The sequence below is a fragment of the Drosophila yakuba genome, chromosome 3R (genome assembly GCF_016746365.2).
Source record: "Drosophila yakuba strain Tai18E2 chromosome 3R, Prin_Dyak_Tai18E2_2.1, whole genome shotgun sequence".
Taxonomy (NCBI): domain Eukaryota; kingdom Metazoa; phylum Arthropoda; class Insecta; order Diptera; family Drosophilidae; genus Drosophila; species Drosophila yakuba.
In genome coordinates, this window is record NC_052530.2 from 18682816 (window position 1) to 18708388 (window position 25573).

General features: G+C 46.0%; 9 protein-coding genes across 10 annotated transcripts; 5 read left to right on the forward strand and 4 right to left on the reverse strand.

The window, feature by feature from the left end:
* Positions 1 to 754: 754 nt before the first annotated feature.
* On the reverse strand, positions 755 to 1637 carry LOC6537401. Its single transcript, XM_002097921.3, has one exon. The coding sequence runs from the start codon at positions 1550 to 1552 to the stop codon at positions 1049 to 1051; it is 504 nt and encodes a 167-aa protein (XP_002097957.1). The 5' UTR covers positions 1553 to 1637; the 3' UTR covers positions 755 to 1048.
* Positions 1638 to 2780: 1143 nt separating this feature from the next.
* Positions 2781 to 4928, reverse strand: LOC6537403. 2 transcript variants are annotated; one of them, XM_015192846.3, is made up of 2 exons: positions 4848 to 4927; positions 2781 to 4773 (listed from the first exon to the last, which is right to left on the reverse strand). In XM_015192846.3, exons 1-2 carry the CDS (start codon positions 4883 to 4885, stop codon positions 3402 to 3404), a joined length of 1410 nt encoding a protein of 469 aa, XP_015048332.1. In that variant the 5' UTR covers positions 4886 to 4927; the 3' UTR covers positions 2781 to 3401. The 2 variants fall into 2 exon arrangements, with proteins under 2 accessions (XP_015048332.1, XP_002097959.1); XM_002097923.4 differs by having other exon boundaries at positions 2781 to 4928.
* A 2626-nt stretch (positions 4929 to 7554) lies between these two features.
* LOC6537404 (protein ABHD11) lies at positions 7555 to 8983 on the reverse strand. The gene has a single exon (XM_002097924.4). It carries the CDS (start codon positions 8836 to 8838, stop codon positions 7915 to 7917), a length of 924 nt encoding a protein of 307 aa, XP_002097960.1. The 5' UTR covers positions 8839 to 8983; the 3' UTR covers positions 7555 to 7914.
* Positions 8984 to 11064: 2081 nt separating this feature from the next.
* On the forward strand, positions 11065 to 11933 carry LOC6537405 (protein Fer3). The gene is made up of 2 exons (XM_002097925.4): positions 11065 to 11297; positions 11360 to 11933. The coding sequence occupies exons 1-2, from the start codon at positions 11159 to 11161 to the stop codon at positions 11806 to 11808; spliced, it is 588 nt and encodes a 195-aa protein (XP_002097961.2). The 5' UTR covers positions 11065 to 11158; the 3' UTR covers positions 11809 to 11933.
* A 1624-nt stretch (positions 11934 to 13557) lies between these two features.
* Positions 13558 to 15007, forward strand: LOC6537406. Its single transcript, XM_002097926.3, has 4 exons — positions 13558 to 13800; positions 13856 to 14340; positions 14399 to 14753; positions 14812 to 15007. Exons 1-4 carry the CDS (start codon positions 13611 to 13613, stop codon positions 14961 to 14963), a joined length of 1182 nt encoding a protein of 393 aa, XP_002097962.1. The 5' UTR covers positions 13558 to 13610; the 3' UTR covers positions 14964 to 15007.
* A 407-nt stretch (positions 15008 to 15414) lies between these two features.
* On the forward strand, positions 15415 to 16969 carry LOC6537407. The gene is made up of 4 exons (XM_002097927.3): positions 15415 to 15655; positions 15733 to 16217; positions 16277 to 16643; positions 16707 to 16969. Exons 1-4 carry the CDS (start codon positions 15460 to 15462, stop codon positions 16904 to 16906), a joined length of 1248 nt encoding a protein of 415 aa, XP_002097963.3. The 5' UTR covers positions 15415 to 15459; the 3' UTR covers positions 16907 to 16969.
* Positions 16970 to 17217: 248 nt separating this feature from the next.
* On the forward strand, positions 17218 to 20550 carry LOC6537408. Its single transcript, XM_002097928.4, has 7 exons — positions 17218 to 17638; positions 17873 to 18387; positions 18446 to 19005; positions 19058 to 19257; positions 19308 to 19798; positions 19859 to 20225; positions 20284 to 20550. Exons 1-7 carry the CDS (start codon positions 17302 to 17304, stop codon positions 20469 to 20471), a joined length of 2658 nt encoding a protein of 885 aa, XP_002097964.1. The 5' UTR covers positions 17218 to 17301; the 3' UTR covers positions 20472 to 20550.
* A 387-nt stretch (positions 20551 to 20937) lies between these two features.
* On the forward strand, positions 20938 to 24395 carry LOC6537409. The gene is made up of 7 exons (XM_002097929.4): positions 20938 to 21319; positions 21606 to 22120; positions 22190 to 22749; positions 22809 to 23053; positions 23119 to 23609; positions 23665 to 24031; positions 24092 to 24395. The coding sequence occupies exons 1-7, from the start codon at positions 21025 to 21027 to the stop codon at positions 24280 to 24282; spliced, it is 2664 nt and encodes an 887-aa protein (XP_002097965.3). The 5' UTR covers positions 20938 to 21024; the 3' UTR covers positions 24283 to 24395.
* On the reverse strand, positions 24322 to 25565 carry LOC6537410 (heme oxygenase 2). The gene is made up of 3 exons (XM_002097930.3): positions 25299 to 25565; positions 24728 to 25233; positions 24322 to 24662 (listed from the first exon to the last, which is right to left on the reverse strand). The coding sequence occupies exons 1-3, from the start codon at positions 25453 to 25455 to the stop codon at positions 24435 to 24437; spliced, it is 891 nt and encodes a 296-aa protein (XP_002097966.1). The 5' UTR covers positions 25456 to 25565; the 3' UTR covers positions 24322 to 24434.
* Positions 25566 to 25573: the final 8 nt, after the last annotated feature.

A 25573-nucleotide genomic window follows, 5' to 3' on the forward strand; every position in this document is an offset into this window, starting at 1 on the left:
TTGTGTCCGGCCAACTTTTTGGGGGGCACGGCGACCGCAGACCAAAATAGACAGTCGGTCCGAAGTTGGGGCTTCTGATTCCCTGATTCCCTGATTTCCCTGTTCTCCCGCTTCCCAAGCGCCAGGACTTCCCAGGCGTGTCGTTTGCAATATGACAGCCAGAAACCGAACCGAACGGCACAACGCTGCGTATACGCGATATGCGCGAATGCAGCGAACTTTCGAAAATGTCACAGTCACGCCAATCGGAGCTTAGAAACGGTGTCGATCTCTGCCGCCATAATTCACAGCCAAACATTTCAGCACCACCAGCTCACACCGTTGCATGTAGCCATTGTTCGATGTTTTCACAAAGAGGATGAAAGCTGGATAGCAGCGGGATTCACGGAAAAACGCAACAAAATGGCAGCCGGAAAGTACGGCAAAAACACGCGGAAGTCGCGAGCTTAGCACGCTGAAAATGCTCGTAAAGTACAATGAACCGCAGAAGCTGGTGGGCGGCGTCGTCCTGGGATGGGATGTGGGTGAAGCCAAGTGGATTTCTGTCTTTGTGCCTGCGTCCTGGAAAACGCGAAGAGGTATGCTCAAAGTACTCGGGTGCTAAGTATTCCAGAAACAGATTTTAGACAAATCAGTTGAAGAACATCAGTTGATGTCTCTCTTGTGTTGATGTCTCTCGATTTTGAATCTTAAGTATTTTGTTTTTATTTTTAAGATATTATTAAGCACTTATTTTAGAAGAAGAAAAACGTAGTTTACTAAACCTTTATAAGATCTCTTTATTAGTAAGCGTGCGGGGTGCTTTAAAGTTTCTAAATGAATTGAATTCTTTGAAGTTGAAAAAGCGTTTAGCAAGAACGATGTGCGTAGCAGGTATCCACAATCCCTCACTCTCACTTGCATCCTGGTTTTTCCGCTGCACTTGGCACCATTTATCCTCCGTGAGTGACACTTTCAAGTGCGACAGATGGTGGAGATGCAGAGATGGAATACCCGACTCCTGCACTTCATTCCCGCTCCTAATTCGCTGACTGCAATGGCGAACGCTTTATAATAATTTAATGTTGTGCTGCTCGCAGAAGTTCTTCAGATCCATGTAATTGCTGTAGGGAAAATTATCGGTGGCCTTCGACGCCTGGTGCAACACTTGGTTTTGATTCTCGTCTGAATGATGAAACTCCAGGCTCAGTTTGCGACCCTTGCAGATGGTGAACTCGCCCTCGTCGAACAGCTTTCGCCTCATCTCAAACGTGGGATCGGATGCACCCATGGATGCCACTTTCGGTTCCGGGGAGCTGCACACTGAGGTCTCGCTTAATACCGATCGGATCAGACTTTGCGACTCCAATTTGGCCGTTAGAACGGAATGATCCAATTTCGGTTGTTTTTGCGGATATGGAGTGCCCGTTCCCTTGGTGCTTTTCAATCCATAATCGCGATTGCTGGTCGTTCGCTCCTGCAATTCGGAGGATTTCCTATAGAAACCAATGCCAAAGGCAAACTTCCTCTTGGGCTTGGTCTTCTTCGTATTTGGTGCATAACTTTTCTGCATTGTGTTTACGTATTTATGTTTTTTCTGTGTCACGTTCTGTGCCTTGTATTCTATTTAACTGACTTGTTCAGTTGTTAAGTATTTTCTAGGCCTACTAAAAAATTTCATAAGTTACATTGCAATAAAATTGGCACTGAAAATGTGGCTGATTGTTGGCCCAATAGCAGAGTTAAACCAAGTTGGGGTAATTACGTTAAAGTAAAGGCTAAAATGGGTCACAAAAGTCGACAATCTTGAAAACTATAAACAAATCAGGCTTCAGAAAACTTTCTGCCACCCGCTTGCACCGAAAGTTGATGGCGCCCGCAGTTTGAAAGTTTTCCATTCAATTCACTTAAGACCCTTTTCGCCTTTCGCGTTTGCATTTTGATGCGGCAACATTTCCCCCAGAATCCCCATCCTCAAACCCATCCACTAACTCGTACCTTGATGGCCCAGTTCGCAGTGAACTTTCCCGGCCAAATGGATAACTGGGCGCAAAACCCACAGACGACGCCCAACGACCAACAAGCGACGACCAACGGAGTCGTTGCAGCTAATGGTGTTTATTGCATTTACTCCCCGGCTGCCACTTAAATCGGCGACACTGTGGGCGGCTTTGGTGGTCTACCAGGCTGGGTTGGGCTTTCGGCCAGGAGGAGGAGGAGGAGGAGGAGCAGCAGCAGCAGCAGCGGACGGAGCAACACCTGCAGCTACGCAAATACCCCGCAGGCGGCAGACCAAGCACAACCGACTATGGACTGTGGACTGCGGACTATGGACTGCGGACTGCGGACGATGGACTCCGGGCACACAGCTCCAGCCAGGTGCCTTCTCCGCTCGCGTGGAAGAAAGTGCAAAGTAAATGCACAACACAAAGTCTGCCTGGCGCCGCCTCTGGTGAGCAGGGGGCGTGGCAAGTGGAAGGACGAAGGACGAAGGGCGACAGGCAGCCACAACTGCGGGTGCAGCCAAAAGAGCAACTCACCTGCCGCACCATCTACCATCTACCAGCCAGCCAAGCTGTTGTGGCACAGATTTGGCTGACGCAAAGATTGATTAAATCACATGACAGGAAAGGATAAGGGGAGGAGGAGGAGGAGGAGGACTTGTGGGACATGGATTCAAGTGGCTTGATACCACTGCACAAGGAAAAATTTATAAGCTGCATCAAAATGGCAAGATTAGCTCTGGGATTCAAAATGTTGAAATTTCATTGTGAGCGAGTTTAATGCCATACACTGGACCCTTACTATAAATACATGAAAAGAAGACAAATTTTATTAAACAATTTAGACTTCATAGAAACTAATATTTCGATTTTCAGTGCAGTTCCACAGAGCCAATGAGCCACTGAGCCACTGAGCCACTGACTGCGGGCGTCGGGCGTTGGGAAAGTAAATAAATTCATTAAACGTTTAGAGCTGGCCAGGTGAGTCCGTCGGTGGTGTGTGGCTTTTGTGCCTGGGTAAAATATTCAGTTACCCGGATTAAGTGGATTACCATTCAGCAAGCTGCATCGTCCCACAATCTCAGGATCTCTGGGACAAAGAATGCCTCTTTTAAGACGGACATTAACAGGAATTTAGGTTTCTTTTGTTCTTGGCTCTTCTTGCTGTTGGTGGATGGCGCACAGAGTTCCAAATCGAATCGATTCAATTCAATTGAAGTCGCATCTGGATACCACGACGCAGTCCGCGTTCCAATCACTTGAAATTTTTAGGAGTCCGGGAGCTGCAGGGATGAGGAAGGCAGAAGTGTCCTTCGTCAACAGACGATGCGCACAAACGGATGCGGATACACAAAACAGGTAACATGTATGGATGCAGACAGAACGAGGTGGACTGGATTCAGGATGCAGGCACTGTGTCTACTCGGCACATGGAGGATTCAGCAACAGCTCCCAGGTGTCCTCCTCCTCCGTCGACTCGGAGCTCTGCGTTTCATCGGAACGCGAGGCGTGGCAGCGATTGCACTTCGCCCGGTACCAGAAATTCATATTGAAGCATAGCTTGCACAGCCAGTCGTTCCTCTGTGGCCGCCAACGACGCGGGCTACCGGCTCCTCCTCCGCCAGATCCCATCCAGCTACTCGCCCCGTTGCTCTGGACAGCGACCACCTTGTCCGCCTGGCAGCGATTGCAGCTGGAACGCCAGACGAAGTTGCTGTTCCGGCAGAGCATGCACACCCAATTGTCGCTGGCCGGCTTCCACTTCAGCGCCCGCTGGCGACGTTGGTGCTCCGGCGAGTTGAGCTCCCGCGGATAGCTGTACCGGACACTGCCCCGCCGGGTGGACAGGTAGGCGGGCAGCACGGTGAGCACCTGGCCCATGAACTTGGCCCCACTCAGACAACTAATCGCCGCCTGTGCGGAGAATGGACTCACGTAGGTAATGGTGGCTTCACCCTTGGAGCGTCCCGTCATCTTGTTCTTGTAGACGAAGATCTTCGGCTTGTTGGTCGACTCGTCCATCTTGATCACGCCCAGTTTGCCAAAGAACAGGATGATATCGTTCTTGGTCACATTCAGGCGCATGCCCAGCACGAACACCGTTTCCGCCTGGATCACATACTGCTCCTGGCCGATGTTTATGTAGGGACAATGGCGCGGCAGTGGCAGGCGGGGCATGTAGTCGGCGGCGGTGCGCGGGAACACCATGTAGGATGTGTTGCCACCCATGCAGGGCGAATGCGGCGGCCTCTGCTGGTCAGTATCCTCCTCTGCAAGCTCCTCCATGTCCTCCATTTCATTCATCTCTGCCCGCTCCTCCAACTCGCCTTGGTTCATCTGCAGCTCCTGTTCTGGCTCCGGCTCAGTGTCCATGCTCACGGACTCGCCCGAAGTCGTCGGGCATGAGGATGACGTGCTGGCCCCCAGCTGCTGCTCCGCCTCGCCGCCGCAGTAGTGGTCATCCTCCTGACCCAAGAGCAAGGATCCGCTGGCATCGCCGCTGCCGTCCTCGAAGCGATAGAGATCACTGTACATGCCGCCTCTGGGACTCAGGCCGGAACTGGCACTTGCCTGCGGATTGGGGGCGGGTCCGAGGCCAAGGCCCAGTCCAGAACCCAATGCGGATCTGACCATGAAGCTGCCGTGGAACATCTGACTCTGGTGCTGCTGCTGCTGACTCTGCAGCTGTGGCGGTGGCGGTGGCGGTGGCTGTGGCTGTGGCTGTGACTGCTGGGTGTCCGGGTAATTTGGAGCGTAAAAAGCATTGGCATACACTACGCTGGCTGAGGTGCTATCCATGGTAGGTAAAAAATATAGGTAAAACTCCTGGTTGTGGGGCCTTTACACTGCTGATCAAACACGAACCGATTCCTTTTAAAAACTACTGAAATCTTTGATAACATCCAAGAGACTAGGAGTATAAAAATGAACTGAGTTCCGGATCTAAGTTTCTCTGATAGATTGTGTAGTGGCCTACTTGGCGGCCATATTTTTCCAATTCAATCAAATGGTAAACCATTTATTTTCATTACTTTTGGATCAGAAAAACTGTGATGTGATACACAATACAATAATCATTTTTTCCACATCGTAATATAATCCAAAGTATTAACAATATCATTACTGCACATAAAAACCAACCAATATCAACCGTTTGATGCCAATGAAAATATTTTAAATAAAATCGACAGCAGCGGGATTAAATTGATTCAATTATGCGGAATTTGCTGAGTGAAAATGTATTAATGGCAAAAGTAAAAATGCAATATGGCCATCAAATTGGTTGGCACTTCCACGTCCATACCTTTCAAGTGATATGACCTGGTTTCGCCATCGACGTTAGTCGATAGTTGAAAGCGCGGAGAACTATGCAAATTTCCGTGATTGGCGGCTAAAACTGGATGCATCCAACCACTTTGGCTGCTCGCTGATGACTTTGCACTTCGCTTGCCATCGTCTTCGGCAAATTGATTCATAATTTCTGCACATTTTCACTTTAATCAGCAAACTTTGATTACATTTTCTCAGCGTGCGATGGCGAAGAAAATCACCTGAATTCCATTTAAGAGCTTCGAGTGGAGCAACTCCCACTGGAGATCTGGAACTTAATTTAAAGACGGTACTCATCCTCTGACTCTCTGACCAATCAAGATGGCCGGCACTCATCAAGCCAATTAGCTGCCAATTAACCCACTAATGACCGACCACCACATTAGCCCCACAAGCGAACCCGAATTCGGGGAAAGTCTAGAGTAATGTCCTGCCAACGGAGCGTGGACACTGAAGAGATGTTTATTAATATCCCGAACCGGAACTCAAGCCCGGCCACCCTGATAAACGAAAGTGCCACGTTTGTCGCCAGCTCGTAAGAGGGAAAAAAATCAACATTTTCACCAGCAATTCGCTTTTATGGCCGCCTCTTTACGACCAAGTCCGCTGACCTTATCATCAGATTCCGGACCCAGGGATCCAGTGTCCGTTGTCCGGTGTCCTGTACGGAAGCCCCAGCTTCATTAGTAGCCATCGCTGGGGTGTCGATTTCTAAGGCCGGAGGAGGGTCAGCATCTTCAGCAACTTCGAAGCGGCAAAGTTTTACTTTAACCCGTCAAATATTTCGCCCGCTGAAATGAAGTAATGAATGAAGCTGGGAACCGCCGACACGAAATTAAAAATCAACTGTCTTGAAGGGAAAACAACAGCGAAATGGAAACTGTTGCCGGGAAAGTTCCCTATTCCGTTGGTGGAGAAACTTTTTGTGCGCTCATAAAAATCGAGACAGGGCAAATTGTCTTGCAGTATAATTGCACAAAAGTTTCGACTTTGAAGCTCGTCCGTAATTGAAAAAGACAAAAGCGCAGCGCAGCAATTGGCCCGGAATATAAGCTGGTATATGATGACTTCGATGCGATGCGATGCGTTCGGGTATTCCATTCCATGGCATGGCCAAAGGGATGACTCCTCATCAGCATCTCTCAGTGCACAGTGCAGCTACCATGTTGTCTTTCCATGTTGGCTTCCATTTGGAGCGAAGGCAAAGGCAGTGGCAAAGGCGATGGTGGAGCAGCTAATGAATTGGCTGCCGGAGCAGAGCAAACACGCAGCAGAGCTCAGCGCAATCTGCCTGAATAAACTGACACGAATCGCAAGGTGCATTGGATATCGAAAACACTTATCCACCTTACCCCATTGAATACCAACCTATACCACCCAATCCCGCCCAAAGTCGAATTAACGGAGGGGCGGCCAGTGGGGCGTTGTAAATCAATATTCATAAAATGTAATACATATTTAATTGAGATGAATTGCACGCACTCAGCATAGGCTGCCATCCAATTCAAAGGGCTGAGTGCAATTAGGTGTTTCACTGCACTTCTACAGGACTTCATAGGGAACTATAAGATCAGCAGATCCAATTATAACCATAAATCATAGATTTGCTGTTCCGCTGAAATAGTTTTAAACAAGGTAATTTGTTGATTTGAGCGAAATAGCATGGTTTTATTAAATTTACCAGGTACATAAAGTTAAGGTCGAATCACTGGTGCACGGAGGCAGAAAACCCTGGAAGTTGAGCTCAGTGCCACCGGAATTTGGGATTATGCAACTGCCACAGAGAAGCAAAATAACAAGCAATAAAATGTGTACGTGTCTAAATTTTAATATGGTTTCGGGTGCGCACATCCAGTTGAGATGCTCATGTACATTTATTGCGGAATGTGTGTGTTGGGGTGTGTGTTTGCCAGACCCTGTTTATTTGACTTGCTACTTATTTATTACGGGGCATAATGAAATTTCACATAATCCTCATTAAAGCCAGAACAAAGGCATGAAGTTCGGGCAAACAACTTCAAGGCGCTGCTGTGTACATTTGCACATTCAAATCTCAGTCATGACTCAATTTCAGCAAAAGTACGCAACAAATAGAAGCTGTTGCTGTTCGAAGGAGCTGAACAACACCCACTCGCCAGCACACAGATTATCGACTTTTGAAGCACAGGCAGACACACAAAAGCCAGGCAGACGTCTCCTCCATCGCCCACACGTCCAATACAAATAAATCAGACAAAGCATATAAATCTAAATTGTATCGCATTGTGGCGCATTTCGTCTCCACCTTCGGCTGCTTTATTGGCAAATTGGCGGGTTGAGGGATTGGCCTTTGTGCTCCAAGCCTTGTGGCTTCCACTTGGAGCACCTGCGTCGCGTATCGAGTACTCAGTACTCAACATCGCTTCGATTGCCTGCCACGTTGAGTTGCCATCGATTTGGGCTACAAATGGTCATGCCATTCAGCTCTTTTTTCTGCGGTTTCCATTCTGCTGACAGCGCAATTATCGATGGAGTACTGTTGAGTGCTGAAATTTTAGCCCATATACCAATGCCAGCGATATATAAAAGTCACATTAGTCACGATAACCAAAGAAGTGTTTCTTCAACAAACTAAGCATGTTTGAGTAAACTCCACGACCAGTTCCACAAACTGTTCCGGCTGATCCTCGTACACACAGTGTCCCGCATCCAGAATCTGTACCACTGTATTCGGGAAGTACCTCTGCATCACTGCAATACTGGTGGTGGTCACGAACTCCGACTGCGAACCGGCGATGAGCAGCACCTCGCCCATGTAAGGACGCAGTCCGCCCAAGGTGGCCTCATAGTTGATCATCATGTCACCCCAAGAGCTGAGCACCGCCTGCGGATTGACTGCCCAGCCAAAGGTGTTGTCCTGCATCTTGCGCAGATTGTAGATAATGCGGCGCAGCTCGGTGGCGTCGTGTACCACATCCTGGAAGATTGGCAGGATGAACGTGCGCCCCTCGGAAAGGGATAGATTTGATGGAATACTGGGCGCCACCTGGAGCATCATCTCGAACACCTGCCGCGTTAGATAGAAGTTACTGGGCACCGGTGCCGGTGTGATGTCCACCAGTATGACCCGCTCCACGAGTTGCGGCTGCGTGAGTGCCAGTGTCATCATTGCCCGACCGCCCATGCCGTGTCCGAGTGCCACGATCTTGTTCAGACTCTGGTGGCTCATCAGTGCCTCCACGTCGGCGGCCAGGTGCATTGGCGAATGGCCGGTTATGTAGGGACTGAGGCCATGGTTCCGTGCATCCACGGTGATCACCTGGCGCAGACCTGACTGGCTGAGATTAAGAGCCACATGTCGCCACGATGCCGATGACAGATTGAGGTCGTGCATCACCACAATGGGCGGCGCCTGCATCATATTGCGCGGCGAGCTGTAGGAAACGTACTCCAGACGAGTGCCGTGGACAAATGAAGACCGATAGTTTCGCCGCACTTGGGCTCCGACTCTGGCCAGGATCGAGCCGAGAAGTCGCTGTCTTGCCATGGTTACCGAAAATTTCGAATTGAACTACATTAAAAGGTGCGTCTCCCTCTGTTATCCATGTAAAAATTATTTGTTTTTTTGTGCTGGAAATTCACAAAAATCTTTCCAATTTGAAAGATCCCTTCAATTTTCTAACGAAATCATGTGACATTTCACAGATATATATAAAATACATACAATTGTAGTATCGTTTCATTTTATAAATATTATAGTGGTATATATACTTCAATGCGGTTGTTATTCCCTGCCATTGCATAAAAGCAGCATTTTTATTTGTATATTTCATATTTCTTTCAGTCAACAGCTCGAGTTGTGGCTTGGGATATTCAGTATACGCCCCGTAGGGACTGTCGTTTCAGGACACAATGGTATTAGCCGTAATCCACTGGGGCTAATGCCTCGTTTAACGCTCCGGAGTCGGAGTGTAAGCGCTTTCATGTCGCTTACAATTGCGGCTGGCAGTGCAAATCCCCAAATTGCGTAATAAATAAAATGCATTTGCGTGGAAAATTAGGAAATGGCAGAAAGAGCGCCACAAGAAGGGGGAGTAAATTCAAATTTCCACATTTTCATATTTTTACATTTTTATATTTTTTTACATTTTCACAATGTAAGCGCGCTGAGTTTGCCATCACAGAGGGCATAAATCTTGGCGAGTGCTCAGACACAGACACAGAGACAAACAAATGGTCTGAGACGTTTCTTGTTACTTGAATTCCCTTTTTTGGTTGCACAAATCGAAAGACGGAGTTCGTTTGTTTTGGATAATCACGCCAACGGACGCCGTCTAATGGCTGGAATCGAAATGAATGCAAATTTCCAAACTATTTTTACCCGGAATCCCTCGCCTTTGAACTTCGATTTAGCCATTAAAGTGGATACACTTCATGGCAGCTGTCTGTCTGAAGGTCTGACAGTCTGTCTCCGATTGACAGTATCGAAGGCACTTCATATCCAATTTCAGGCTATTGACACAATGAAGCACCCTCGAGTAGCAGTACTCCTCTGGCTTGGAAGAACATAAAACGAACTAAAAAAATAAACTGGAAACCTCATTTGGAGCCATAAAAACGAACTTTCAAATGCAAAACCCATAGTTGAAGTCGTGTTTTGCCCCTTTTCCAATCAGCTCCATTGAAAAGTTTAGCGACAATGAAATCCTCCGAATGCTGGCTACGACCCCCCGGGGAATCAGACCTCCAAATTCCCATCAAAGGATTACCTCAGTCTGTCAGCGCATTCCATTCTAAGCCTCGGACGCTGTCCTGTTGCCACGCGGCTAAATACTTGCCACAATTGGGGGAATGCCTTTCATCTCCATAGCATCACAGTCTTAGCGAGATTCCGATTGCGAGCGGAAAGCCGGCGAAATTATCCGCGCAGGTGCACTGAACTCCATTCAGCAGGAGCGCTGAGTGCGGAGCAGGACTCCCAGAGAGTCACTTATAAACAAAAACAAATGCATGCAACAGATTGTAGGCATGAAGGCAAGCGGCAAGACAAAAGTGCGTTACGACTATCTTTATGATTTACCTAAAATTTCTAATGAAATGATTTTAAATTGAATTAAACCAAGCATTTTTTAAAAATATTTTCTAATCTTAAAAAAATTATAATAAACTGTTTGAAAGCCTTCTAATCTAAAAGTCCTTTAGAACTTATTTAAAATCCGCGTTTCTAACCGGTAAGTTTCCTTACGCGGTTCGTGTCACGGATGCCTAACAGCAACTTTGTATAATATCCAAGTATTCAACCAATAGTTTATAACCGTTTCGTGGGTGGGAGTCATGGGTAAGAAATCGGTTGTAGGATTTTGATAAGTTTATTTGCTTATTTAAACAGTATAAAAGATATGATTAAAATTTATAAACATATACCAAAACTTTGTAAGCCGTGAATTTTTAAGTTTTAACTATACAACGTGCTAGACGTTAGCTAGACGCTAATACGTTTCAATTACTATAGACTACAATAAAATATTATAATAAAATCTCCCATTTTGATAAAAGACATAATTGTTCAGTTCCTATCAGATTTGGAAGTCAGAACATCAGATTGTAGCGCAACCACCCTGCAGCAAGGACGACCAATCGGATCGCAGCAAACTGTTGCCAATCCAAAATGGCCTCCAAGCAGATGTTGCCATCCGCCGGGGAGGAAAATCCAATAAGCAAAATTCGGAGCAGCACCGAGCTGACTTCGCAAACCGTGAGGACAATCAGAATTTATTGCAACACAGTCTTCCAAGCAGAACAGACCAAAGGTCTTCCAATTGCAGTAGCAACTAATACATCTAATACATCCAATACAGCAGACAGTCATGCAGCACCCACATCCCAGTGACCAGCCCACCTATATGCCGGATGTGCCATTCCAGCCGCTTTGGGGTCAGGAGGCTCCACCGCCGCCCATTGTTCCCTACCAGGAGCTCATCGCCGGGTTTCCCTGCACTGATTTGTGTAAGTACCTCGAAAGGAACTCCCATGGAAGCAGTGCCTTAATATGTTCTTCAATTCTAAAGCTCTGTGGCAGCGCTCCCAAGTGACTCCTTTGGTGCCCCAGCGTCCGTCGACGAATGGAAGGACCAATGGCTCCTCCAGCTCCTCGAAGAAAACGCGACGGCGAGTGGCTTCGATGGCCCAACGGAGAGCCGCAAATATCCGCGAACGCCGTCGGATGTTCAACCTAAACGAGGCCTTCGACAAGTTGCGCCGCAAGGTGCCCACTTTCGCCTACGAGAAACGGCTGTCCCGCATCGAAACCCTTCGCTTGGCCATCACCTACATTGGCTTCATGGCGGAGCTGCTGAGCGGCACGCCCTCGAACTCCCACAAATCCCGGTCCGATGTCTATGGCAGCATGAATGGTCACCATCAGGCGCCTCCACCGGCTATTCATCCACATCATCTGCATCCTGCGGCGGCGTATCAACGCGACTTTGCTTCACCCTATAATCACAGTTTGTCCTAGTGAGGTTGCTTAGGCTGGGGATATCGAGTAAAAAAATTTAAATACTCAAATACACGTAATTACTGCCTCTCGCCAGATCAGTTTTGTTCAAATATTGTAGTTATAGGATAAATAATAATAGATAAATAATGTTTTCCTAATTTTTTATATATTGTTTAAAAAACAATAGAAATATTATAAAATATTTTAAAATAAATAACATAAAAAAAACCAGCATTTGTTTTGTTTCTTAAAGCATTTTTTTTTAATTCGTGGAGTCATTTTTAAAAGTCAGATAAACATTCTAATTTCATTTGCATTTTGGAAGCATTTAAACAAACATTTACCAATCACCTATTCGCCTATTCAAATGAGTCTGATCCAAAAAACAGAGATTAAAATAAGTATCTTTCAAATAAGATCGAATTTTTTGTGATATGTCTGCAAGGCAATTAAACTAAATCTAACAAATTGGCTGTCCAAACTTGGTGGTGACTTTAGAGTCAAAAGTACCATCAAAGTACACCTGATAATCCCCCTAAGTAGAACCCGCACTTGTTTCTAAAAAACCGAGGCAAAACCAAAGCGAACCATGTCGTGATTTGCGTGCGAATTTCCGCAGCTGGAAAGGTCCATTCGGTGGTCCCAATGAAGTCACATTGCATAGATATCACGGGGGTTTCCTAAACGGACGCCGCCGAATGGAGGGAAAACTATTATACAAAATTTGACAAGGCAAACAAAGCGTGAAATTATTATTAATAAATTGAGGCACTCACTCGGAGGGGAGAACGCAAAAGGTAGAAGGGAGGATAGCAGTTCCAAGTCAATTGTAGCAACCCCTAACCAAGGACAACCCAGGAACAAGTGTAACACTTGAGGGATTCCCTCGAAACCAGGCTAAATACCAAGGAATTTTTGCGTTCAACGCCCATCGCAAACAGATTAGCGCCCTTTTTCCGGCGACCAAATTAATTCGGAACGGATATTGCAAGGACATTGGGCTCGGAAGTCGGAAAGTGGGCTGCTACCTGGGGGTTGACTGCACCCCTCGTTCGCAATGTTTTGGTAGTTTGGTGTGCAATATGTTTTGATGAATTTGTGACACTTCATGCCGCATTAGATAGCCATCCGTATGCACAACTCTCCTTCGGGGTGGCTTGCCACATCCCAACGCCTATGAAGTGTCCTCACGTGCCGCCGATTAGCGCGTTAGTAAACTCTTTCATATTTATACATACATATACATATATCTTGATCTTAACTCCTGAAGTTGATCTTTCCGGCACCTGTGGTGTGGGAATCTAACTAGGGCTTTAAAATTCAAATGGCACGTGGCTCAAATTAACTTCTTCCCATTGAAAAACACCATTTTCAACCATCGACTGAGATTGACTATCCGATTCCTCCCCTTGTGCATTGCATGTCAAATGGCTATGACAAATTAATTGAATTTTGCTACAATTTCTGGCATTTTTCGCTATTTTTCGACACTTTTTTCGAACTCTATTAGGGCAGAATCCAATATGCATTAGGTCATGATAGATGGGATTTAGGAGCAAACATAGCAGCTGTTTTCAAAGCTACTTAACTATCCAATAAACAGTTTGCACTCATTTTGTGCGAATTAATAGAATGTTCTGACTTATCTAAGATAACTCAAAAGTCCACAATCATGTTTGCCTGACTTCATAAATTTCAATCATACAACCCACATTCCCTATCAACGCACTTATCGATTCTTGTGTACACATATATGAAAACTGCTCGTGGGGTTTTCTTGGCTCCCAAAGAGTTTAGTTTGCAATCGGGAACGCAGGAGGATGTCGCACCCACTACTGGCAACACAACAATCCCAGGATGCTTCTCTGCCGACTTGGGTGGATCAGAAGGACTTGGAGGCTTTGGTAAAGCAGATCCCAGAGTTCAGAAAAATCGAGGGTCTTCGATGGAAGTGGGAGACTCAACTGGCCGAGCCGGCACTCTGTGTTCATGTCCAGGTGCTTGTGGCAGGTAAGAAATTATAAATAGAATCTGCCTATTTATATTAACATTAAACTAAACGTAGACAATAAGAAACGCCAAGTGAGCTACCTAATCAAGTCACCAGAAGCGGTGTCAATTGGATTGAAAGTGCCCAGAAAGGGAGACTTCTCAACGGAGCGACACATGTTCGAGGTGGTGTTACCTGCCCTGGAGGAGCTATATCAAAATGCGGATAGGATCGTTCACTTTGGCCCACCAGTGATCAAGGCAAGGGAGACATCCAATCACATCTACTGCGAGTATATCCTAAACAAGGGTTACTCCGTGGCAAATGGCCGCAAAGGCTTGTCCGTGACCGCCATGGAAGGCGTACTCTCGAAACTGGCCGCTTATCACGCCGGAACAGCGGCCTATATAGCAAAGAATCCCGGCAAGATTAGGGAGCTTCCAAAGCTCGAGGAGCACACGAAATTGGATGATGAGGTTGCCGAACTGAAGAGCACGTATCAATTGAGATTTCACGAAAGTCTTCGTTCGAACGACGCCAGACAATACGAAGATAAGGTGGTAGGTATTATCCGTAGTTTACTGTAGATACCCATTCACTAACCCCAGTTATTCTTAGAAATCTTTTCAAAAGTATGTGAAAGCTGGTATCGAGATTTTGGATACGAGAACTTCCTTCAACGTCATTCTGAATGGATCCTGTTGGCCGAATAACTTGCTACTCCAAATAGACGCTTTTGGAAATGTTAAGGACGCCCTTTTTAGTGGCTTTCATACTGCCAAATATGGACCAGCTGTTTACGATCTTTTCAATTTGCTACTCACGGTGCCAGCTGAAAAATCAAATCGATTTGACGGCTACGTAAAGTTCTATCACGATCAGTTGATCAAAAATCTGAAGATCTTAAAGTTTGCGGGCAAGAAACCCAGTCTCACGGATCTTCAATTAGATTTCCTGAAGTACGGTCATTGGGGTAGGTCATATTAGAACATATAATCTGTTTGTCTAAAAACTAATTGTGACTTTGACAGCATTTGAAGCTGCCACGGAAATACTGCCGATCGTTCTCTCGGATTTCGCAGCCAACGACATTGAAGAGCTCTTTAGGAATCCCGTGTTTGGGGAGCAAATCAGAGAGCTGCTGCCCTGGATGGAGAATCGTGGATACTTCGAAGAAGACTAAACTATATGATTCTACAATAAATAGATACCCCCTTTACAAGCTTACATAAGATACACGTTGATTACACAAGACTTCAGAGTACTATAATACTATGCACAGTATCAACAGCTTTTGGAGGCTCAGATTGCATTTGATTACACGGGGGCAGATACTTTTAAGAGCTACTATGAGAAGGCAGATAATTAAGTCAAGGCTGCCAGTCATTGCTGAGAAAGTCGCCGTAACAGTGAGCCTGCAAAAAAAAGCACAGAGGTGATCACTGAAGTTCAGTCAGCAAGAAATACAAGTTGTCTAGTACGGCTGATTAGACGCTTTTTTGTCGTTCGGTATAATCAGCAGGTCCACCCTGATCGAAAAGCGTTCCCAATCGACCGACTTTAATCATCTAGCGAAATGGAGCCAAAGCTTTCAACCGAAAAGCTATACGTGGTTATACCAATAAAAGGCAGCCCCACACACGAAACTGAGCAAATAACGACGACAACCGGTATACGAAATGGTTCAGGGAAAAGAGGATGGTGCCATCGATCAGATCCCAGCCTGGCTGGATCAGCAGAAATTCGAGCCGATCCTGGATCGGGATTTTCCGGATCTCAAGAAAATTAAGTCATTCCGGTTGGAATCCACGGCGGGAAAGGGTGAAAACTACACAACGCTGTTATTGAGAGCCCATTTTGAATTGGAATTTAATGGTAAATAAAGCAAAAAAGTTCGAAAATGTATTATTTAGTATATATAAAATATATTCAAATATTCTTTGTTTTATTAGATGGCTCGCAGAAGAGCACCTGCTACATAGCAAAAATCTTGCCCAACTCCAGCAACCGGGAAAATGTCGCCAGCTGGAAAGTGTTTGATAAGGAGCGCAAGACCTACGGACAATATATTCCCGAGTTCGAGCAGATGTACAGGGAAGCCGGAAAGAGGATTTCCTTTGGACCACGTTACTATGAGTCAAAGGTTAAGCTGGACGAGGAACTGATCGTCCTGGAGGATCTGGGCCAGCGCGGATTCAGGAATGTGAAGCGCCAAAATGGCTTGGACATTCAGCATACGGAGGCGACTCTGGGGAAGTTGGCCCAGTTTCATGCCGCATCCGCAGTGCGATTCGAGCTCAAAGGAGCCTATCCCGAGGAATACAAACGGAATCTGTGCAGCAAAGAGGACAACTTCAAAGAGTTTCGGCAAAACCAAGTGAAGGCCTACGTCGAAGCGTTTCCCCTTTACAATGCCTCGCACTTGGCAAAGGATGTGGTAAGGATACTGCACAAAAACCCTCAACTGCAGTCGTAGTAAACAATGTTCATTTGCAGGAGTCCTATGGCAGCCAGGCGGAGGACATGTTCCAGGCCTTTGCGCCCAAGATCGAGGGAGAATTTAAAGTGCTGAATCATGGAGATGCCTGGTGCAACAACGTCATGTACCAATACGATGAGGCGGGCAAGCTGGCTGATGTATACTTTGTGGATCTGCAAATGAGTCGCTTCTCATCGCCGGCCCAAGACCTACTCTACCTGATACTCTCCTCCACGCAACTGGAGCTGAAGATAGCCAAGTTTGATTACTTGATCAAGTACTATCACGAAAAGCTCAGCGAGAGTCTTAAGCTGCTCAAGTACCCCAAACCAGTGCCTTCGCTCAGAAGCCTGCATCAATCCATCTTCACTCATAGCGACTGGAGTAAGTCAATTGCAGAATATTCAGCTATCAATTGATACTAATTTTAACTGCTTTTAAACCCAGTACTGCCCATTGTGTCCATTCTGCTGCCCGTTGTCCTCATCGATAGCGCTGATGATGCCAACATAGACAGTTTGATGGACGGCGCGGGAGCTGGCGACAAGTTCCGGAACAACATGTTCAAGAATCCCCGTGTCATCAGCCACCAAAAGGAGATTCTTCCCTGGGCGCATAGAAGAGGCGCCTTCGAAGTCACCAAATAAAAATGTACAAACTGTTGATATTATGTTTGTAGGTAACTAAATAAAGACAATAGATAATTATAATTGCATTATCAGTTCATAAACCTTTATCACCCATTTTCGTTTGAGGTGTGTGCGTCGGGTTTATCAGCTGTACGACTGTTATCACTGAATAGATTCTATATTTGAGTGAAAAGCACCCACTCAGCGAATAGCTCAAACACTCGCATACGCTAGAGCTTAAAGTAGTCGACGCTGATGAAATAATTAAACCATATCAACGCCGATCTGAACGGCATAACTACTAGTAAGGGGGAACTTGGGCGGCCAAACATCAGTTCACAGCCGTTCCCGCAGCGAAACGGACGTACAGAATTCGCGAGTTCTAGTCAAACCCAAACCACAATCGCCCCACAATGGGACTGCGTAATTCCAAGTCGAAAAAAAGCTACGAGGTGGCTTCCGCCGGTGATCGGAATCAGAAAAAAGCCTCCGTAATAAGTTCTGGCTCATCAAACGCGAAAATTGAGGGGTCAACCACTACGGCTGACCCGCCACGGAGTCCCAGCCCTGCAATTGCGGAGCCCAATTTGGGACCAGATTGGTTGAATGAAACGCAATTCGAGGCATTACTCACCGCCAATGTGGATCAGTTCGCCAAGATAGTGGGCTTCCGGGTGAAGCCCGCCATGGCACCCGGCGAAAACTATGCCACGCTGATGCTAAGGATCAGCATAGATGTGGAGCTCACTGGTAGGTGCTCCTCCCCTAGGACGTGACATTCCCCATGAAGGCCCCATAATTGGGTAGCTTGGCGATAAGTAGTATCTTCATTGTATTTATAGCCAGCACACTATTATTGCTTGTTGTTTGGGTCATTTTCCAGCAATAGCAAGTGCATGTGCAGCAATAGTTAGCTTACTACCCAAATGCTATTACAGTGAATATTTCAACTAACGAGTTTTCCAATTACGATCTCCCAACCAGACAAGAGCACCAAACTGGTCTCCTTCATGATGAAGGTTCCGCACAACACACCCCAAATGGAGCAGATGTTAGCCATGGCCAACTTCTTTAACAGCGAGAATGAAGTATACTCCGATATACTGCCCAAATTGGAGGCACTTTACAAGGCCAAGGGACTCGATATCACCTTTGCTCCCAAAGCCTTCAAACTGGATGCCGATAAGGAGCCCAAGTTGGCCAACACCGTGCTGATGAATGATCTGAGTCTGGATGGTTTCAAGAACCTCAATCGCCTGGAGTGCCTCAACTTGGAGCAAACCAAGTTCGCACTGAAGAAACTGGCCCAGTTCCATGCAGCATCTGCGATGAATGTGCAGGTGAATGGACCCTATGCAGATCGATTCGTTAATGGAGTTATGGGTGGGAACAAGGAGGTCCTAATAGCCTTCTACGAAGGAATGATTGCCTCCTTCCGAACGGCCTTCATGGCCAACTTGAAGAACTTCAAGAACGGAGAGGAGTTTCGCGAGAAACTAGTAAGTTGTTACTTTCACTTATTAGAAATCATATCCTAATGCTGACCCATTTATTTAGGAAATTGCGTTTGCAGAGGTTTTCCTGGACTTTGAGCACCTAATGGAGCCGGATCCGGAAGAGTTTAACGTACTCAACCATGGCGATTGCTGGATGAACAATCTCCTGTTCAAGGTGGACTCAAAGGGGGAAGTGGAGGACATGCTGTTCGTCGACTTCCAGAACCCCAAATACGGCTCACCCACTCAGGATCTGTTCTACTTCATCATTACCTCGGTGCACATCGACTACAAGCTGGATTACTTTGAGTTCTTCATCAGCCATTACCATGAGCAGTTGACCCAGCACCTCGACCTACTGGGTTTCAACGGAAAGCAACCTTCTCTCCGGGAACTGCACTTGCTGATGTACAAGTATGGCAGTTGGGCGTTGTTCCCCTCGATCAGCGTGCTGCCAGTGGTGCTCCTGGATCCCAACGAGTCGGCCACTTTTGAAAATTTCCTGGGAGACAGCGAGTCCAGCGTTAAGTTCAAGAATCTTATGTACGGCAACAAACGCTATCATGGCTACATCGAAAAAGTGCTGCCATGGCTGGACAATAAGGGATTCCTGAAAGCCTAGTAAGCTGAAATTATTGTAATTATACATCAGTTACTTATCAATTTATTGCAGCTTTCCGCCCAAAACGATCGCATCCGAAGATCCCAATCAAATATTGAACTGGCTAAATGTGAATGACTTTGCAGAAGTCATTGCATCCGCCGAACCCGAGTTCGCAAAGATTGTGGCCGGATCCTGGTCCTCGGCCACCAAGCCAGGTGACAACTTTGCTTCCAGGCTCCTGAAGGTTGATATCGAGACCCAACTGAAAGGTACGTAGTTATATGTGTGAGAGTGGGTTTCATTGAGAATATCCTTGCAGATAACACTGCCAAGACCTTCTCCTACATCCTGAAAGTGCTGCCGAAGTCCACTCCCGATAACTTTACCGACGTCAATATGTTTCCCAAGGAAATGGAAATGTACAGGAAATATGTACCCGCCTTTGAGCAGCTCTATAGGGATGCAGGCTTGACGGTCACCTTCAGTGCCAATTCCTTCGTCCTCAATAAGCCAGTCAATGAGGAATATCTGCTTATGGAAAATCTGCAGACCAAGGGCTTCAAAATGGGCGATCGCATGAAGGGTTTGGACATGGAGCACACAAAGAGTTCGCTGAAGAAACTGGCCCAATGGCATGCAGCTTCCATCAAGTACAAGGAGCTAAATGGTCCATACCCGCCGCTGTACAACGATGGAATCTATATTGAGCAGACGAGAGACACTTTCCACAGCATGTTCGCCTCGGCCAAGGACGCTTATATTCGGATATTCGGAACGTTTGAAGGCGCTGATGAATATGTGCCCAAACTGGTAAGGAATTTCACCATGCTACTCTTTATTACAATTACTAACCAACATTTGTTTTCAAAGGGATGGATTGTGGAGAATCATGTGGACCAGGTTCTGGCAGATGCCCAGATCAATGAGCAGGAGTTCAATGTGCTTAACCACGGCGATGCCTGGATAAACAACATCATGTTCCAATACGACGCAGCGGGTCGACTCAAGGAAACCTACTTGCTGGATCACCAGAATGCGAAGTACGGCAATCCGGCCCAGGATCTTTACTACTTCCTAATGAGCTCGGCGGAGCTGGACATCAAGGTCGATCGGTTTGACCAACTGATCAGATGGTATCACGAAAACCTAGTGGAGCACACAAAATTGTTGAAATACAACGGCTTCGTGCCCTCACTAAGTGAACTGCACTCCATACTGATAGAGCATCCGGCTTTCGGTACGTGGCATTTGGTCTATTTAATAAGAATTCTACTCACGTTTATTATAACTTACAGCTATTGGCACAGTCATCAGTACCCTAACTATTTGCCTAACCGATGAGGGCTTCAATCCGGAAATATTCTTTGTCGAGACTCCGGAATCCGAAGTCCTTAGATTAAAACTTTTTGGCAACGAGCGTTACAAAGCCCATATTGAAAAGATTTTGCCTTGGCTTAACAGGAGGGGCCTTCTCGATCCCTAATTTATCAAAAGTTATTAGAAGTTATCAAAACTGTGTTATGATGAAGCATCAATAAATTGTTGACATTGTTTGAAAATTACTTGATGGACAAAGATACAAATAAATGTATATACTGTTTGATTAATATACTCGTATAAAAATATGTTTTTTTTTTATAGGCTTAGATTAAAGATAAAGATACGTGTCAGACTAGAGGTAACCAGCAATTCTTCTAATGAAGAACACAGAAACTGATAAAGAAACCAGCTGATAGTTAAACCTATCAACCTAATCATTCTTATTGCATTGATAGGCCTAGGTTCACTGGTATCGCACTTAACGATTGGTTATAAAAACGCGTAAATTTGTTAAAACTGATGAAATAACAAAGGTTTGTTTAATGCCAATTTGCTATCGCCGCTATCGAGTGATTAGCGAACCAGTGATTAGGAATGCATAACTTGGGCACCCAGTCGTGTGCCGCATACCAGTTCAGTGTCGATCGTCCAGTGGAACAGACGGGAATCGCTAGTAAAGATTACTACATCAAAATATACAAAATAATTCTTATAAAATGGGTTTGCGAAATTCCAAGCAAAAGCAGAGCTATGAAGTGAAAACTTCTCAACCAGCACCAAAGCCGCAGGTGAACTCTGAACCCACAGCTCCACCCACCAAGTCTGAGCCAGCGGTTGATGACAGCAATTTGGTGCCCAAGTGGCTGAATGAAACGCAATTTGAGGAACTACTCACCGCCACTGTGGATCAGTTCGCCAAGATAGTGGGCTTCCGGGTGAAGCCCGCCATGGCGCCCGGAGAGAACTATGCCACACTTATGCTGAGAATCCACATAGATGTGGAGCTGACCGGTGAGTTCACTGTGCACTACTATTTATAGCAGCAATTTGGGACAATCTCGTAAAGCCAGAAATAAAGTGGGTGGGTTTCTTCGCGTAGGTCTGCGATAAGATATCACTTGTAGTACCTGTACTCTTATCATTATGGTCAGTCGATTATAAATGTTTGAAAATTGATTTGTTATTCACAATGACGATGCTGTTAGTTGGCTTACTGACCGACTCAATAGCTCTTTAATGATGCAATTATCACTGGAATTTTAAGTAGTTAAAATACAAATATGTAATTATTTCTTAGACAAGAGCACCAAGCTGGTCTCCTTCATGATGAAAGTGCCCCACGATACGCCGCAAATGGAACAGATGATGGCCATGGCCAACTTCTTTACCAGCGAGAACGCGGCCTACACCGAGATTCTACCGAAAATGGAGGAGCTCTACAAGGCCAAGGGTCTGCACATCAAGTTTGCTCCAAGAGCATTCAAACTGGACGCCACCAAGGAGCCCAAGCTGGCCAACACGGTGCTGATGCACGATCTCGGCCAGAATGGGTTCAAAAACATCAATCGTCTGGAGTGCCTCAACTTGGAGCAAACCAAGTTCGCATTGACCAGACTGGCTCAGTTCCATGCAGCAGGAGCGACGATGGTCCAGGTGCATGGACCCTATCCCGATATATTCTTATACGGCATGATGGGCAATAACAAGGAAGCTATCATTGCGTTTATGGAAGGCATGTTGGGATCCTTTAGAACGTCGTTCCTGGCCAACCTGGATAAGTTCAAGAACGGAGAAGCCTATCGGGAGAAGCTTGTAAGCTATACGCGTATGCAAATATAAATAGTCTCATCTGATCATTAGTTTTCTATCCAATTTGATTAGGTAAAAGCCCTCGATGGCCTCACCATGGAGTTCATGAAACTTGGTGTCATTGATCCCAACGAGTTCAATGCGCTGAACCATGGCGATTGCTGGATGAATAATCTCCTCTTTAAGATGGACGCCAAGGGGGCTTTGGAGGATATGGTCTTTGTCGATTTCCAGAACCCCAAATACGGCACTCCCGCCATGGATGTGATCTACCTCATCATGACCTCGGTGCAAATTGATTACAAGCTGGACTACTTCGACTTCTTCATCAGGCATTACCACGAGCAGCTGGTCAAGCACTTGGACATTTTGGGATTCACTGGCCACAAGCCCTCGCTAAGGGAATTGCACCGTACGATAATCAAGTACGGTGGTTGGATGCTATTCCCAACCATCTCCGTGTTGCCAGTGGTTCTCTTGGATCCCACTCAGTCGGCCACATTTGATAATTTTATGTCGGACTCTGAAGCTGGGGTCGGTTTCAGGAATGGTTTGTACGCCAACAAGCGCTATCAAGGATACATCGAACGGATTCTGCCTTGGTTGGATAATAGAGGTTTTCTGGAAGCCAGGTGAATATTTCGCAAATGAGATGTTTGCCAAATGATAAATACTACTACTACTTCTCTAGCACGGACCCAATTCCCATCGAACTGCTGGCACTACAGACATCACAGCAGACACCTCAGCAGCCACAGACGGAGAATACGGATCAGATCCTGGACTGGCTGAATGTTAGCGACTTCAAGGACATCATTGCTTCCACGGAACCAAATTTCGAGAAGATTTTAAGCGGCACTTCCAAGTCGGCGACGAAGCCTGGCGACAACTTTGCTTCCAAGCTGCTGAAGGTCGAGATCGAGGCGCAGCTAAAAGGTAATATGTATACCTCACTTCCTTACATAAATTTATCATACTAAAACCAATTATTAACTCAACAGACAACAGCGTTAAGACCTTCTCGTACATCCTGAAAGTGCACACCGCCAATGACGGGATCAACTTTTCCGATTTTAACCTGTTCCCAAAAGAGATCGAGGTCTACAGCACCTATGTGCCCGCCTTTGAGGGTCTCTACAAGGATGTTGGCCTGCCAGTCACATTTAGTGCCAAGTCCTTTCGACTCACCAAGGATGTCAGCGAGGAGTATCTGATTCTGGAGAACCTGCAGCCGAGCGGCTTTAAGATGGCCGATCGCCTGATTGGAATGGACTTGGAGCATACCAAATGCACGCTGAAGAAGCTGGCACAGTGGCATGCAGCCTCTCTGAAGTACAAGGAGCTCCATGGGCCCTATCCATCCAGATACGACACTGGCATTTTCACGGAACAAACTGCACCTGTTTTTAAGGGTATATTCGCTCACACAAAGAAGTCCTTCATGGAAGAAGTGGCCAAGTTTGACGGCGTGGATGAGTACCTGCACAAATTGGTAAGGTATTTTGCTTAGTTCTTTGTAACTCAGTTCCAAAAATCACAATTTGCAGCCAGAGTTCTTGGATACTCATGTGGACAGAGTAATTGAAGATGCCAAGATAGATGAGCAAGAGTTTAATGTGCTCAATCATGGCGATGCCTGGATAAACAACATTATGTTCCAACACGACTCAGATGGTCGTGTAAAGGAAACCTTTCTGCTGGATCATCAAGTCACGAAGTACGGAAATCCTGCCCAGGATCTGTACTACTTCATAATGAGCTCCACTCAACTGGACATCAAAGTCGATCAGTTTGACTACCTCATCCGATGGTATCACCAAAACTTGCAGGAGCATGCTAAGCTGTTGAACTACAACGGATTTGTTCCCTCTCTTAAGGAACTGCACGCCATTCTGATACAGCACTCAATTTTTGGTAATTAACGAAAGGGTTTTAAATCTATAGCTATCTGATTAATTTATGTTTTTCTTCAAGCTGTTGAAACCGTGCTCACCACCTTGTCGATGTGCCTGAACAAGACAACTGATGACTTTTCCACGGAAAGCTTTTTGGGAGATGATAAGAGTGCCGAATCGCTAAGGGCAGCCATTTTCAGTAACGAACGATATAGGGCCAACATAGAGCGAGTTATGCCTTGGTTAAATAGGAGAGGACTGCTTGATTGATTCGCCACCGGAAATTCCCAATAAATACTCTTAAAAAACTTGTGAGAATCAGTTCAATTTCAGTTTATTTACTATTTAACAAGCCACTAAATAATGTGTGATCACAATTCTAACTTGCCCAAGAGAGCTTACATTTTGGTTCCGCACTTTTCCTACTTGAGAGCAAATTTTACAGCCACTACAATACTGGAAACGAAGATTAGTGCGAGGGCCAGCTTCCTAAGATTGGCACGATTCACGCCTTTTATAGTCCGCACTACTTCAATATTTAAGCGAAATACGTTACGACTCTCCTCGATAAAAGCAGCTCGCAAGTCATCGTCGAAAGCTCCGTAGTGATTGTTGAAAACGCGTCTTAGTTTGGCCTTCAAGACTGAGATCTGAATTTGGATTGTTGGGCATTATTATAAATACTTTCGAAGCGACAAAGTCAAGAGCTACGCACCTTTTCAGGAAAATAAGTGGCCTCACATCCAGGCGGACAAATGGTAACCTGGGCAGGCATTGGTCTGGCCTCCAAGTCGTCTTGGTTCAAAGATCCATCAGCCGCTCTGGCGGTGGCCAACTCGGCCTCCTTGTCGGCCTGCTTTTGCTGCTCCTCGTCGTCGGACTTTGAAAAGATCCACAGCTTGCGAGCGATCATACGCTTCTTCTGCAGCATTTGTCCGCCGGACATCAAAGCCATGTACATCTGATAGGAGTAGGCAAACAGCAAGAGTTCGTTCTGGGCGGCAATCTTCTCCAGGTGCTCGAGATACTTCTGCACCGCCGGACGAATTTCGTATTCCTTTCGCCAATCGGAGCCGTAGAAATAGTCGAAATCCCTTTCGAATGCCGCTGTTCTGCGGAATTCTTTGGGCAGCAGGCGCTCCGGAAGATGGGTCTCGAAGAATTTGTAGAGTTCGTAGAAGGCCAGGAGTCCATCGTACCAGACCTCGTCATCCGAAAGGGCTGCGAAAGAAGAGAAATGTCTAATAACTCCTGGTAATAGTAATGGTAATGAACAATAAACCCACCAAGTGCGAACTTTGCATTTACTAGAACATCAGTAAGATTATGCACATCTTTAGTGGCTTTACGCAACTCCTTTGTGAACGCCATGTCCACGAATTCCACATCCTCCACATTCTCGGGCATCTGACTGTCCGCTGTTGTTTCTTCAGTCGCTGACATGTTGCTTTTGCGCAGTTATTGTGCCAAATTAATAAGTAGAATGTTTTCCTTATCTGCGTGATATTTGCAAAATACGCCGTCTTTGTTTTGTTTTGAACTCCACAAAAATATACTACAT

What these genes read in the sequence shown, in the direction of transcription:
- LOC6537401 (XM_002097921.3), bottom strand. Translation starts at nt 1,552, where the DNA reads ATGCAGAAAAGTTATGCACCAAATACGAAGAAGACCAAGCCCAAGAGG.
- LOC6537403 (XM_015192846.3), bottom strand. Translation starts at nt 4,885, where the DNA reads ATGTTATCAAAGATTTCAGTAGTTTTTAAAAGGAATCG. An exon ending in GTAGTTTTTAAAAGGAATCG is followed by an intron (nt 4,774 to 4,847) that starts GTTCGTGTTTGA and finishes TACCATGGATAG; the next exon opens with CACCTCAGCCAGCGTAGTGT.
- LOC6537404 (XM_002097924.4), bottom strand. Translation starts at nt 8,838, where the DNA reads ATGGCAAGACAGCGACTTCTCGGCTCGATCCTGGCCAGAGTCGGAGCC.
- LOC6537405 (XM_002097925.4), top strand. Translation starts at nt 11,159, where the DNA reads ATGCAGCACCCACATCCCAGTGACCAGCCCACCTATATGCCGGATGTG. An exon ending in GTTTCCCTGCACTGATTTGT is followed by an intron (nt 11,298 to 11,359) that starts GTAAGTACCTCG and finishes TCAATTCTAAAG; the next exon opens with CTCTGTGGCAGCGCTCCCAA.
- LOC6537406 (XM_002097926.3), top strand. Translation starts at nt 13,611, where the DNA reads ATGTCGCACCCACTACTGGCAACACAACAATCCCAGGATGCTTCTCTG. An exon ending in TGTCCAGGTGCTTGTGGCAG is followed by an intron (nt 13,801 to 13,855) that starts GTAAGAAATTAT and finishes AACTAAACGTAG; the next exon opens with ACAATAAGAAACGCCAAGTG. An exon ending in GACAATACGAAGATAAGGTG is followed by an intron (nt 14,341 to 14,398) that starts GTAGGTATTATC and finishes AGTTATTCTTAG; the next exon opens with AAATCTTTTCAAAAGTATGT.
- LOC6537407 (XM_002097927.3), top strand. Translation starts at nt 15,460, where the DNA reads ATGGTTCAGGGAAAAGAGGATGGTGCCATCGATCAGATCCCAGCCTGG. An exon ending in TTTTGAATTGGAATTTAATG is followed by an intron (nt 15,656 to 15,732) that starts GTAAATAAAGCA and finishes TTGTTTTATTAG; the next exon opens with ATGGCTCGCAGAAGAGCACC. An exon ending in CGCACTTGGCAAAGGATGTG is followed by an intron (nt 16,218 to 16,276) that starts GTAAGGATACTG and finishes GTTCATTTGCAG; the next exon opens with GAGTCCTATGGCAGCCAGGC.
- LOC6537408 (XM_002097928.4), top strand. Translation starts at nt 17,302, where the DNA reads ATGGGACTGCGTAATTCCAAGTCGAAAAAAAGCTACGAGGTGGCTTCC. An exon ending in CATAGATGTGGAGCTCACTG is followed by an intron (nt 17,639 to 17,872) that starts GTAGGTGCTCCT and finishes TCTCCCAACCAG; the next exon opens with ACAAGAGCACCAAACTGGTC. An exon ending in ATGAATATGTGCCCAAACTG is followed by an intron (nt 19,799 to 19,858) that starts GTAAGGAATTTC and finishes TTGTTTTCAAAG; the next exon opens with GGATGGATTGTGGAGAATCA.
- LOC6537409 (XM_002097929.4), top strand. Translation starts at nt 21,025, where the DNA reads ATGGGTTTGCGAAATTCCAAGCAAAAGCAGAGCTATGAAGTGAAAACT. An exon ending in CATAGATGTGGAGCTGACCG is followed by an intron (nt 21,320 to 21,605) that starts GTGAGTTCACTG and finishes ATTATTTCTTAG; the next exon opens with ACAAGAGCACCAAGCTGGTC. An exon ending in GATACAGCACTCAATTTTTG is followed by an intron (nt 24,032 to 24,091) that starts GTAATTAACGAA and finishes TTTTTCTTCAAG; the next exon opens with CTGTTGAAACCGTGCTCACC.
- LOC6537410 (XM_002097930.3), bottom strand. Translation starts at nt 25,455, where the DNA reads ATGTCAGCGACTGAAGAAACAACAGCGGACAGTCAGATGCCCGAGAAT. An exon ending in AAATGCAAAGTTCGCACTTG is followed by an intron (nt 25,234 to 25,298) that starts GTGGGTTTATTG and finishes CTTCTTTCGCAG; the next exon opens with CCCTTTCGGATGACGAGGTC. An exon ending in CCACTTATTTTCCTGAAAAG is followed by an intron (nt 24,663 to 24,727) that starts GTGCGTAGCTCT and finishes ATCCAAATTCAG; the next exon opens with ATCTCAGTCTTGAAGGCCAA.